Source organism: Coffea arabica, chromosome 5e (assembly GCF_036785885.1).
Source record: "Coffea arabica cultivar ET-39 chromosome 5e, Coffea Arabica ET-39 HiFi, whole genome shotgun sequence".
Taxonomy (NCBI): domain Eukaryota; kingdom Viridiplantae; phylum Streptophyta; class Magnoliopsida; order Gentianales; family Rubiaceae; genus Coffea; species Coffea arabica.
The window spans coordinates 40,368,770-40,382,057 of record NC_092318.1 but is presented as its reverse complement, the minus strand read 5'-3'; the positions used below and the strand labels follow the sequence as shown (position 1 = coordinate 40,382,057).

At 37.9% G+C, this 13,288-nt stretch overlaps 1 protein-coding gene across 1 annotated transcript; it reads right to left on the bottom strand.

Moving 5' to 3' along the window:
• Positions 1–178: 178 nt before the first annotated feature.
• LOC113687330 (putative cysteine-rich repeat secretory protein 21) lies at positions 179–1,039 on the bottom strand. The gene has a single exon (XM_027204961.1). The coding sequence runs from the start codon at positions 1,037–1,039 to the stop codon at positions 179–181; it is 861 nt and encodes a 286-aa protein (XP_027060762.1).
• Positions 1,040–13,288: the final 12,249 nt, after the last annotated feature.

Genomic DNA, 13,288 nt, shown 5'->3' with positions numbered 1-13,288 from the left:
GTGGTGGTCTTCTATAGGTACATATTTTCGTTTGAAAGTGAATTCACACCCCTCATCCTATATTTACATATTCTACTAACTTCAATAATATTAATTCCAATAATAAAGGTATGAATTTAAAATGAAGGCATGTGAATTTAGTACTACAAACAAGAAATTGTAAGAATTAAGATTGTATTCAACACCAATTCCAAGAAGAGACGGCCATAGCAAGGCTGCAGAACTTACCTTCAGTGGATTTAGGAGGAGGACCGCCAGGAGAGTTTGGCGATGCAGAGGATACAGTATCATAGAAGCTGGAGACCTCATACCTCAGGTTACAGCTTGGATAAATTACTCTCCCTCCCTGCTTCTTGGAACAGCACGCGGGTACATCTCTTATAGCCTCTGTGAGGCACCTGTTACAGTCATCAGGGGATAGATCTGGTGTGCACTGCGTAAGGGTATACAATCTCTTTTGATCAGTGGAATAATTGCCTTCTTCGACAGCAAACTTTTTGCCCATGGCATGATATGCAGCCTCATCCGCAGCGTTATGCAACAAATTGATCAATACCATTATGAATTTGTCCCAGTCAGGTCCAGGGACATCGACTGGATTGCGCCTAGTCAAATTCTCTCCCAAATCAGCCTTGGAGAAGATCGTCTGGTCAGAAAAACGTACCAAGCACTCGTCATACCAAACAATAGCAGCTGTTTGATTCGGGCACTCATGAAGTAGTCGTGTGCGGGCATCTGCGACGCATTCTTTGCAAACATCAGTGTTGACATCACCTCGACAGAGAAAGAGGCCATAGACCTTGTTTGAAGGGTCATCGCCAGTACTGAAATTATAGAAGCCATTGTTGTCTGTCCAAGATGCATGCGAAGACAGAGTGTCAAGCAAGAAATTCAGATTGGCTCTGTAAATGCTGCCGGAAGGACTGTTAGGATTGTATGTAATATTTCCACAGTAAGAGTCAAGATAGTTCCAGGGGTTTGTGTCGTTGGAAGTGGAACAACAATATTCAATGGTATGGAAGCTAAGCAAACAAAGCATGTAATATTTGAAGTGGAACAACAAATTTCTGGAGATCATTTCAAAGGAAGGCATCAAAAGAGTAAAAGGCTAACAACCTACAAACTAGATTGGTAGATTAGGAGCCAAATTAAGTATTGTTTGAGGGACCATGAAAGTTGTATAAGCCAGGAAAACTTATGGCCTGGGAAAACTTGACCTTGGCAGACAACCAACTCGCCTGGACGTGAACCATCAGCTGAATGGTCTCTAACCAAAATTCAATACGTCAGTAATAGATTTTTACCTTTTGACAAAAAAAAAAATAATGGATTTTGACGGGAATGCAAATTTCAGGATGCTAACAACTATCAAACAACGTCATCGTGGAGGATAATTGTAATTTGAGTAAAGTGGACCCAAATTGAATCTCTATCTATTAGTTCAATACTTTTAAGAAAAAGTTCTCTATATATAGTTAAAAGGATAAATTATACACATAATCCCCTATAGATTCATTGATTGTCACATGACAACCCTAATATTTTCAATATTCATATAAAACCTCTATGGTTTCATATAAAATAGAAATTTTACAAAAAAAAATCTTATGTTACACAATTAGTTGAACTACTATTATTGCCCTTACTTAAATATTAAATCGAACAACAATCAGACCACCTTGTATAAAGTTATAGAAGAATTATGTGGATAAATACAAAATCTATAGAGGGTTAAAGTAGATATTTATAAATTGTAGGAGCATTAAGTGGATATTATTAATTCACCACATGCATTTTTGGAGCACATCTAGTTCAATCACTGTAACCATTGATGTTTTCCGTCTATTTTTCATATTACATGAAACAATAGGGGTTTATGCGGATATTTTGAAATGTAAAGGAGATCATATATTAATATAAAAATCCAAGGTGATTACATGTAATTTACCATAAAATCCCGTAAAGTCTGTCGCATTTTAATTGGATTGAAACTTTCCAATAATTTTTGTTGTCAAAAATGCCAATAAACTGTCCAACTACTTGTTTTGCAGTACATACGTGTTCACCATTTTGTCAAACTGATTTACATTTCTTAATCTTCTTTTGATTAATTCAAAGGAACCCTCAAGGAAAGCAACGTCTACCCATTTATTAATGACCAATTCCGCGTTGCTTTGTTTTAAAAAATTCATCAAGTTTAAGAGCCACTTTTTGAACATAGTTACAAGGGTGCCTGCAGCATCAGTAAGAAGCGACCATTATGATGGTTGCTGATCTTTGTTTTTGCAAGAAACCGGTCACAATAGAGCTACTCCTGTAAATCCTCGTTTATGTTATCAGTTTTTGTGAACCAGGGTTTTTCGAGAATGAAAAGGAACTAATATTCTCTTGCTCCATATTCTAACTTAAGCGATGACCAACCTAAAAATCCCCACTACACTACTAAGTAGTAGGCCATAATATATGCTTTCCTGCTGTGGATGAGAGAGAGAGAGGATTGGAGGTGGAAAAGAAAGAGAAGGAAATCTTTGTTATTGTTTTGCATTAGAATCTTTAATATAGGAAGAAAATCTTTGTTATTGTTTTGCATTGGAGAACCTAGTAAATTCTTTAATATAGGAAGAAAATCAAAAGGAGCTCTAACATTTAAAGGAAATTTGTGATCCTATTGCCAATTGCGTTTGTACACATATCTTCTCAATGATCTCATTCTCATACGTCGAGAGCTACATACATTAAGCAAAACCGCTATGATTATCTAACCTAAAAAATTTTAAAAAAAAATTCTTCAACAAAAAAGGGAAAAAAATGCAAAGATTTGCAAGATTACAGGAAAATTAAGAATTGTGTCTTGTCCCCAATACTTCAATGCTGCCAAGTCAAATGCACGTGCAGAAGCTTCTTCATCATCGTAAGCTCCTGCCAGGAAAAAAACAAGTGACTCTTTTTTCTTTTCTTATTTCATATGTCAGCACAAGAAGTTTAGTGATAAACTTCTTTTCAAACCGATATAGTAATATTTCTTTCAAATTTCGAATTGAGGTTTAGTGATAATTAAAGAATTTGATAGTACCTTTTATCCAATCTACTAAGTGCACGTAATAGAAGGACCTAAATTTTAAGAAAAAGTCAATCAAAATTTCAAGCATGACGAAAGTCAAAATATTGAATGGAGTGGAAAGTCAAGCTTAAAATTGAAACTCGATGTTGATTTCGAACCCGAGTTGGAGCATGTTAAAAATAAGGCTCAGCCGGATTCGATTACACTTCGGCCCACACCAACCCCCGTCACTAATCTCAATATTTGAAATTCCTTCGAGCTCTAAACGGCAACCTATCCTTTCTTGACATGCGTCACAATAAACTATCAATAGATACCATTAGGGAACGGCTTCAAGCCCTTTAAAAAAAATGATGAAATACAGAGTCCTCCTTAACGTGCCAATAGTTTTTCCTGTCAATCACAACATCACAATTCCCTGGCTTTTCCTGACCCAGAAAAAGAAAGAATGAAATGAAGGAAAGAAAAATCCAAGATGAAGAATAAGAAATATTTTGTTGATCTGCCATTATCTCCCATACACTTGCTAAGATATTCACTTGTATAATTTTGGGTTGATAATTTTGTATTTTTTAATATCAATTTCCATATTCTAAATTTCATCTATGCATTTGGGGATTTCATAGAATTTTATATACCTTTAAATTCTCAAGATTTCTAGGTTTTTTGTGATTATTTATGTAGCAGAATAATTCACAGATGTAGTTATTCACTTGAAAAAGTTCATATGCTAAATGTGAAGATTGTATAAATGCATCAACTATCCTTTTTCTTTTTTGCGTAATCATTGATAGTTGGGATAGCCATCATATTTACACAATTATATGAATGGTTTTTCTTTGCTTGAAGAAAAGGGAAAAAGATTGGCTAAGTTACATTAAAAAGAAGAATAGAAAAAGGTAAGTCCAATAAGGAAAAGAATAAAGAAAAGAGAAAATTAAATGACAAAATTGGGTAAATACTTTAAACCAAAAAAAAAAAAGAAGGAATAACAAATACGAAGATTGTATGAATGCAAGTACAATGTTATTACAATAGAATACTTAAGAAAGCTTAGGTGATAATAAATCATTGAATGCTGAAAAAGTTCCAAATCAGGATGAATCTGATATAATTTAAACTCTTTTTAACTAATAACACACTCCAAGAATTGTGAACCAAGACAGCCTTCATATTGGTTTTGTTACCAAACGTATACAATGATATAATTGATAGACTCAGTTTGGAAGCCAACTTTGCTATGTACAAATGGTAAAAGTTCAAGACATACTGTTTGTTCGATCAGCTGGGGATTAATGTTCATAAATAAAATTGCTCTTCTATTTTTAAAAAATATCTAAAGAGCGACAACAACTTGCATTTTCTTTCAAGCACATCCTTATACCCCTAAGGTGGAAGAAGTCAATTAGTGTGAAGAAGCAAACATTGAAGCGATCCCCTAATTTCCAACAATAGTGGGCAAATTTAGATACCTTCCTGGTTAATGAATCATGCTTCAAAATCTACAACATAAGGCTGATGATGAACTTGATATTTTCTTCCAGAATTGGCCTATTTCTTCCTTCATCTGGGATATGGTTCAGTAATTGATGCATCATTGACAGAGCTTGGAGCTGAAGTTCTTTGAGTGTTGGATTGATCAACTTTCAGCTCGTCTACCCTGTTCTCCGATCCATTGCTCCGGAAAACTGCCGGACGATGTGGAGTTGGTAGGGAAACAGAACCAGGATTGTGCATGCAGACCACGGAAGCCATTGTGGGTCTTTTACTGGCATCTTCTTCAACACATAGTAAGCCAACTTGGATGCATTGAATGACTTCATTTCTGGCATAAGAATCTCCAATGCTTGAATCCAAAAGAGCTAAAGTTTGGCCGCGTCTCCAATGGTTCCAAGCCTTTTCGAAATAATCCCACTCATAAGGTGTACATTCTTAAAAACTTCAATTAGCTTAAATAGATATACAGGTAAATGTCAATATTCACAATAGGCAATTGTCAATACTCTCTATTTCAAGTTTAATCATATAAAAGGATGGATTGATCTTTCCTACACTGACAAGTTTAATCATATAAAAGGATGGATTGATCTTTCCTACACTGACAGTGTTGAAATGCCTTGAATTAGATCTTCAACCCCCGCTGAGCTGTACGGTTTCGGGTCTTGTTTTGGGCCTATTGTTGGGTCCAGTCTGTTTGGCTGTATATATATACACCTTATGTTAGTTTGTAAACTATTTTTCTGATTGCAACCCTAATAAAATCTGATTTCCCCCAAGTTGTTCTTGTCTGCTCTTGTTTGTTCTTCTGTTCCGCTGCAACTGATATAACAAACTGGTATCAGAGCTCTAGGTTTGTCCTAGGGCTCGGATCACGCAACAACATGTCTGCTTTGAACATCAAGATCGACAAGTTCACTGGGAGAAATAGTTTCAGTCTATGGCAGATCAAGATGCGGGCTCTGTTAAAGCAACAGGGTCTGTGGAGTCCGCTGACGAAGAAGAAATCGGATTCCGTTGATGAAGAGTCGATGAGTCTGGAGGAAAAGGCTCACTCGACAATCATGCTGTGTCTGGCAGATGATGTCATCACTGAGGTCGCCGGTGAAGAAACTGCTGCGGGTTTGTGGGTTAAACTTGAAAGTCTCTATATGACGAAGTCTTTAACCAACAAGTTGCTCCTAAAGCAACGTCTGTTCGGTCTGCGTATGCATGAAGGTACTCCTCTTCGAGAACATTTAGATCAATTAAATACAATTCTTCTTGAATTGCGTAATATTGATGTTAAAATTGAGGATGAGGATGCCGCGTTGATTCTATTAGTGTCTCTACCGTTATCGTATGAGAATTTTGTTCAGTCTTTTATTGGCGGTAAAGATACAGTGACTTTAGAAGAAGTAAGATCAGCACTGCATAGTAGAGAGTTGCGCCATAAGGCGGCTGGTAATGTTACAGATAATCAGGCTGCTGGGCTAGTTGTCAGCAGTAGTAAGGGAAAATTAGGGAAAAAGAAGTCCGAAAATAAGAAGCAGTTCTCTAAAGGTCCCAAGCCGGAGGATGTTTGTAACTATTGCAAGGAAAATGGTCATTGGAAATCTGATTGTCCCAAGAAGAAGAAATAGCAGGAAAAACAACACGCTTCAGCTTCAGTTGCAGAAAAGGAAGCAGAAAATTCAGAAGAAGACCTGGCCCTAATTGCAAACGAACCAACACATCACTCTGATGTGTGGGTTCTTGATTCTGGGGCGTCCTATCACATATGTCCAAATAGAGAATGGTTTACAACATATGAGCAGATAGATGGCGGAAATGTCGTTAAGGCTAATAGCGCTGTCTGCAAGGCTGTTGGAATCGGTTCGATTAAGATCAGGACACATACTGGAAAAATTGCCACACTGAACGAAGTCAGGCACGTCCCCAAAATGCGAAGAATCTGATATCACTTAGTACTCTTGACAGTAAGGGTTTCAGGTTCAGCGGAGGAAGTGGAGAGTTTTGCATCAGTAAAGGTTCATTAGTGGTTCTCAAAGGAGTTAAGCATGGCACCCTGTACATCTTACAAGGTTCTACGCTAACAGGTTCTGCTGCTGCTGCTGTTGCATCTTCTGAAGATCGCAGGTCTGATATGACCAAGCTATGGCACATTAGGCTTGGTCATATGAGCGAAAGGGGGATGCAGATTCTGTCTAAACGTGATCTTCTAGAAGGCCACAAGGTCACCGATCTTGGATTCTGTGAACATTGTACTTTCGGTAAACTACATCGCAGAAAGTTTGGGAAGGCAATTCACAGGACAAAAGGCACACTAGATTACATCCATTCTGACTGTTGGGGTCCTTCACGAGTTGAGTCTTTGGGAGGCTGCCGGTATTTTTTATCCATGATTGATGATTATTCAAGGATGACTTGGGTAATCGTTATGAAGGAAAAAGGTGAAGCTTTCAAGAACTTCAAGCAGTGGAAGGCCTTAGTGGAGAATCAAACTGGAAAGAAGATCAAAAGGCTGAGAACTGATAATGGCCTGGAATTCTGTTCAAAGGAGTTCGATGAATTCTGCAAAGATGAAGGAATTGCTCGGCATCACACAGTTCGGCACACACCACAACAAAATGGTGTAGCAGAACGCATGAATCAGACACTTCTAGAGAGAGCACGGTGTATGCTCTTCAATGCTGAGTTGCCAAGGAGGTTCTGGGCGGAAGCAGTGAGCACGGCCTGCTTCTTGATCAACCGTGCACCTCATACAGGTATAGACTGCAAGATACCTTATGAAGTGTGGTCTGGTATGTCCCCTACTTACTCAAATTTGAAGGCTTTTGGTTGTACTGCGTATTATCATGTCAGTGAGGGCAAACTAGAACCAAGGGCTAAAAAGGGAGTGTTTCTGGGATATGGAGATGGGGTTAAAGGATATAGAATCTGGTCACCCTCAGAAAAGAAAGTTATACTTAGTAGAAGTGTAATTTTTGATGAAAACTCTATACTTAACCCCCCTGTGAAGACTGTTGTTGAAGAAAGTGCAGGTGTTGATAAACAGGTGGAGCTACAAATCATTCAAAATGGTTTTGAATCACAGCAGCAATTTAGTGATCATCAACAGCTATCCTATGAAACTGAACCTCCTGCAGAAGTACAGTCTCCAGAACCTACATCAGCAGAAAGGTTGGCACCTATATCCCATACTGCGTCAGAAACTCAGCAGCATGGTATTGCTTATGATCGTGCAAGAAGAGTGGGAGTACAAGCTCCCAGCAGGTATCGGGATTTTGTAGGTTATGCATTTCAGGTTGCTGAGGAGGTGGATTCTCCCGAACCCTCTACCTATAGAGAAGCTATTTCAGGCAGTGAGTCAGCTCAATGGCTTGCTGCAATGGGTGATGAAATGGAGTCGTTACACAAGAACGGCACTTGGGAATTGGTCAAACGGCCAGCAGAGAGAAAGGTTGTGACTTGCAAATGGGTCTTTAAAAGGAAGGAAGGAATTTCTCCAGCTGAGGGCATCAAGTATAAAGCACGTGTTGTTGCAAGAGGGTTCACTCAAAGAGAAGGAGTAGACTACAATGAGATTTTCTCACCAGTGGTCAGACATACTTCTATCAGGGTGCTACTAGCAATGGTTGCACATCAGGACTTAGAACTTGAGCAGCTAGACGTGAAGACAGCTTTCCTACATGGAGAGTTAGATGAAGAGATTTATATGACTCAGCCAGATGGATTCCATGTTCCGGGAAAAGAAGATTATGTATGCAAGTTGAAGAAATCTTTGTATGGATTAAAGCAGTCCCCAAGGCAGTGGTATAAAAGATTTGACGGCTACATGATTGAGCTAGGCTACAACAGAAGTCAGTATGATTGTTGTGTATATCACAACAAACTTGAAGATGGTTCGATGATCTATTTGATTCTGTATGTAGATGATATGCTCATAGCTGCGAGGAACAAAGCTGATATACAGAAGTTGAAAAGTCTTCTCAGTGCAGAGTTTGAGATGAAAGACTTGGGTGCAGCACAGAAAATTCTGGGAATGGAGATTTTCAGGGATCGAAGTCAGAAGAAGCTTTTCTTATCACAAAAGAGCTATATTTAGAAGGTATTATCCAGATTTGGCATGTCTACAGCAAAGCCCTTGAATACTCCGAGTGCAGCGAATGCTCAGCTATCAGTTACGCTCGCACCACAATCAGAAGCTGAGATAGAGTATATGGCTAAGGTTCCCTATTCTAGTGCAGTGGGTAGTTTGATGTATGCCATGGTTTGCACTAGACCTGATCTGGCACATGCAGTCAGTGTTGTTAGCAGATTTATGGCTAATCCTGGGAAGGAGCACTGGCTGGCCGTGAAACGAATTTTTCGGTACTTGAGGGGTACATCTGATGTTGGTCTCATCTATGGAGGTGATACAGAGTGTTTGATTATAGGCTATTCAGATTCTGATTATGCTGGAGATGTTGATAGTTGGAGGTCGATGACTGGTTATGTTTTCACTCTTGGGCATTCTGTAGTTAGTTGGAAAGCAACTCTACAACCTACAGTGACTCTGTCCACTATTGAGGCAGAGTATATGGCACTGACGGAGGCTGCTAAAGAGGGAATTTGGTTAAAGGGGCTGGTTGGAGATCTTGGCCTACATCAGGATCAGGCTAATATATATTGTGATAGTCTCAGCGCAATATGTCTAGCCAAGGATCAAGTTCATCATGAGAGGACTAAACACATTGATGTCCGATATCACTTCTTGAGATCTGAGACAAGGATCAAGGTGAAGAAAGTTGGCACTGCTGACAATCCTGCTGATATGTTCACCAAGCCGGTCCCTCATAGCAAGTTCAAACATTGTTTGGATTTGCTAAATGTCCTAAGTTTCTGATGGCCCTTATGGGCATTCTGATGGTACTTAGAGATAATTCTCTGAGTACTTCTGGCACTTCATTAGTGCATCTGTTACATTCTTTCGGGGAAGATTCAAGTCAAGGTGGAGATTGTTGAAATGTCTTGAATTAGATCTTCAACCCCCGCTGAGCTGTACGGTTTCGGGTCTTGTTTTGGGCCTATTGTTGGGTCCAGTCTGTTTGGCTGTATATATATACACCTTATGTTAGTTTGTAAACTATTTTTCTGATTGCAACCCTAATAAAATCTGATTTCCCCCAAGTTGTTCTTGTCTGCTCTTGTTTGTTCTTCTGTTCCGCTGCAACTGATATAACAGACAGTGTATACACTGTTGTCAGTGTTTGATGAACAACAACTGTGCAAAATTTGAATTTCAAATTTAACTTTTACACATATATCATGAATCTAAGGGTGATAGTTGTAGACACCAAATTTTGAAATAATTTGTATGCTTCGTTTTAGTGATAATTCTTATCTGTTGATTTTTGTTAATTTCATGTTTTTGTTTTAGATGGTTTGCATTTTAGTTCATTATTGTTTGTTTAGCCCTTTTAGGTGTTGTTTTATTTTAGTTTTATTCACTTTTTAGTTTTTAGTTTTTTTTATTTTTAAGTTTTAGCGTAGAATTTCTAGAAAAAGGGAAAAAGAAGGAAAAATATTCAAAAATATGCTGAGTTGTTTTAATACAATGTTTTCTTAAAGGAAAAGGAAAAAAGAGAAAAAAAAGAAAAAAAAAAAAGATAGGAAAAAGAAAAAGGAAAAAACATGGTTTAGGGCATATTGGCTTATTTTTGACAAAAAGTGAAAAGTTTGAAAATTGAAGGAAAAGCTTTTTAGTGTAATAGAAATTATTACTTTTTGATACATTTTAACTATTTTCAAAGAAAAGAAAATTTTCAAAAAATATTAATTTAGGGGCAAGTTGGTTTTATTTCAGGTTACAAGCATTTTTTGATTGCATTTTATTTTTGTTTCTATTATTGTTATTATTATTTATATTTTATCAATTTTGTATAGTTAAAAAAAAAAAAAAAATGTGTCGCGGCATGCACGCTGCAATTTTTTGTAGCGTGCAAAGGACAGCCACGGTTGCCCTTTGGAAGGCTGGATGTGAAGGCAAGGGTAAGCCCTTCATCCTCACCATTCGGGAGAGGGTTTATGAATGAGTGAGTTCATATAAAAGGGAAGAGAGCAGCAGCCGCAGGAGAGGTTCTTTAGAGAGTTGACGGGCTAATAGAAAAAACTGGGGGAGTTTTTGGAGAGAAAAGGGGCGGCTGAGATTGGGAAGGAGAGAATAGAGAGTGGCATCTGAAAAGGAAAAAAAAAACGCAGGAGACTAAGAGGGAGTTAGGAGAATAATAACGAGGGAAAAATTCTGAGGAAGACACAAGAGAGGATCTGGGAGCAAGCAAAGCAAATCTGGAAAATTTTGAAGAAGGCTTCAAAGCTGAGAACGATAGGAAGGAGATCGCTCGTCAAGGCAGGAGCTTCTGCAGCAAAAATTCCCAACCGTATTTCTTGGAACCCTCATGCGTTTCTGGGTAGATTTCAAGGTCACTCAACCGTGCTAGCATTCTCAGGTAAAAATGGCTCTTATTTTGTGGGTTTAAACATTTTTTTTATGAGAAGATATGCCACGAAGGTGAATCTTTTGAATGATCTGTTGCTGTTTTTGAGTTTTTGCTGGTCTCATGACTTGGCCATGATTGTTTGGTAGCTAAGATAGAGCATAATAAGAGCCTATAGGATGGGTTTAGGGATTTTATAAGGTTGTATGATGAATGCATGAGCTCTGATTTTTCACGTGTTTGTATGAACAAAACCAGAAAAACTGCAAAAGCTTTCGGCTTTATGATTTTTGTCATGTTTGGGACTCTTAATGCTTCCCTGATTGCTGTTTTATGTTTTTTTTACGATGTTGGTGATGGGTTTTGGCAATGAAAGGCTCAGATATCATGGTTTTCCCTCTCCCCTTTGTTCCAAAGTCCAGCGTACGAATTAGATTCTGGTTTGGGTCTGGGTATTTGTTGCATGAGGTTGCTAAAATCTAGAGGCACCAGAAATTGCAGGTGCTTCATCAGTTGCATGTCTACATTTCTGCTTAGCTCCTTTAGCTAGTATTTGATTGAAGTTTGATTAACCATGTCGATTTCCAGCTTCCTAATGTATAAAGAGCTCGCTGCCTATTCTTTCTTTGTTGCTGTCCATTTGCTGCGATAATGTTGTTCCGTGCCTTTTGTTGCATTGTAAAACAAGTAGATCAGGTGGTGTTTTGTTGTCTTGCACGAATTACATTCAGTTTGGGCTGTCAAATGTGTAGAGTTTGTTTGAGTTCTCACACACAAACATATTTGGGCTGAAATAGAAAAAGCTGCTGCATTTGTTTCCTTTTCTCTGCCGTGTTTCCTTCTGCACTTCAGTTTCGTGTTCAATCTTGTGTTAAGGTGGGGAAATGGAAGTTTGGGTGTTGTGTATGCATGTTTGAAACTCTGAAACACTCGAGCTATGGCCAAGCACTTGCTGGAAAAATGCATTTCAACTTGCCAAATCAGTTTCATATGCTTCCAGATTTTTCAATTTGCTGAACGTATTTCATTTTTTTTTGTTGCATTGGATCTTGCTAAGTTTTTTGTTTGATTGGATGATGGCTTGCTGCTTAGTTTAAAGCCTTGTGTGTGGACTTGACTATGTTTGAAAGCTGGCTTGACAAGGTGCCAAATTGCAGAAAGTCTTCATCCGAAAATTACAGAAGCAAAGAAAGCTTCGGTTTGCCGAAAGCTTCATATGCTTGTTGAAACCTTGTTGCAGCTTGATTTTGCATCATTTCTTGCTGTGTTTTACTGGTTTGAATATCCAAGTTGTGTGCTGTGCTGTTTAATTCAAAGCTTGGTCGTTGGTTTGAGAGAGTTAGATCAAAGCTTGAGTTAGTTTTTCTGAAATTTATGGTTAAAGGTGAAAGCGCAGCCAGCATTCTAGTTGCAGCAGGTTAAAATGCAGAAATCTTCTTCGTATGCATGCTTTGCATGAAGAAATAACTTCCAAAAATTGCACTCCAACCCCTTGGCTTCTATCTAATGCTTCCATGGCCCAATTAATTGGAAAACTTAATTAATTTTGTCCTCCTAACATGCCATTTTCTCTTTAATACCTCTTGATTTGTTTTGGGTAGATACTTAAGGAGTTGTAGAATGAATTTGAAGGGGCTAATAACTTTTTTTTTCTAGATTTGTAGGCAATTTGATTTTTCTTGGATTCTTTGGCATTTTGTTGCTTAGATACTAGCAAATTGTTCCTCATTTACCTTTTGTGAATTTTCTCGTTTGATTTGGTATGTTTCACCTTCGAATCTTAATTTTATTTTATATTTTTTTTGAGACCCTTAGTGTTTATAATAATAATAAATTGGCCCGTTAAACCTCTTTAATTTTTTCAATTGGGTCTTTGCTTGTCTTAATTGGTTAAGTACGAGTAGTTTACTTTCCTTGGAATGCTTCGAGTGATTCAATTTGGCGTTTATTCCCATTTTCTCTGATTTAGTTGATAATTTAAATGGTACCTTGACCTTTTTATTATTTTGGAGGGTAAATTAGTAATTTCACTACGTTAGGGCGTCGATTCAAGGGAGGTACACTCTATCCCTTATATTTGCACTTCATTTGACCCTACGTGCTCCTACGTGTTATGTGAATATGCATGTCTATTTCGCTTTCCTTACCTTTCCTTAATTCCTTGCATTTAATTTATTTAATTTTACTTTTATTTAAGTTATTCATTATGGGGTATGTGTACACCTCTTGGCTTGTAATGGATAGGGTTTGGCGAGCAATTTGGTCCATTTTC

Bases quoted from the DNA above. Each gene is read 5' to 3' on its own strand.
- LOC113687330 (XM_027204961.1), bottom strand. From the start codon at position 1,039: ATGCTTTGTTTGCTTAGCTTCCATACCATTGAATATTGTTGTTCCACT.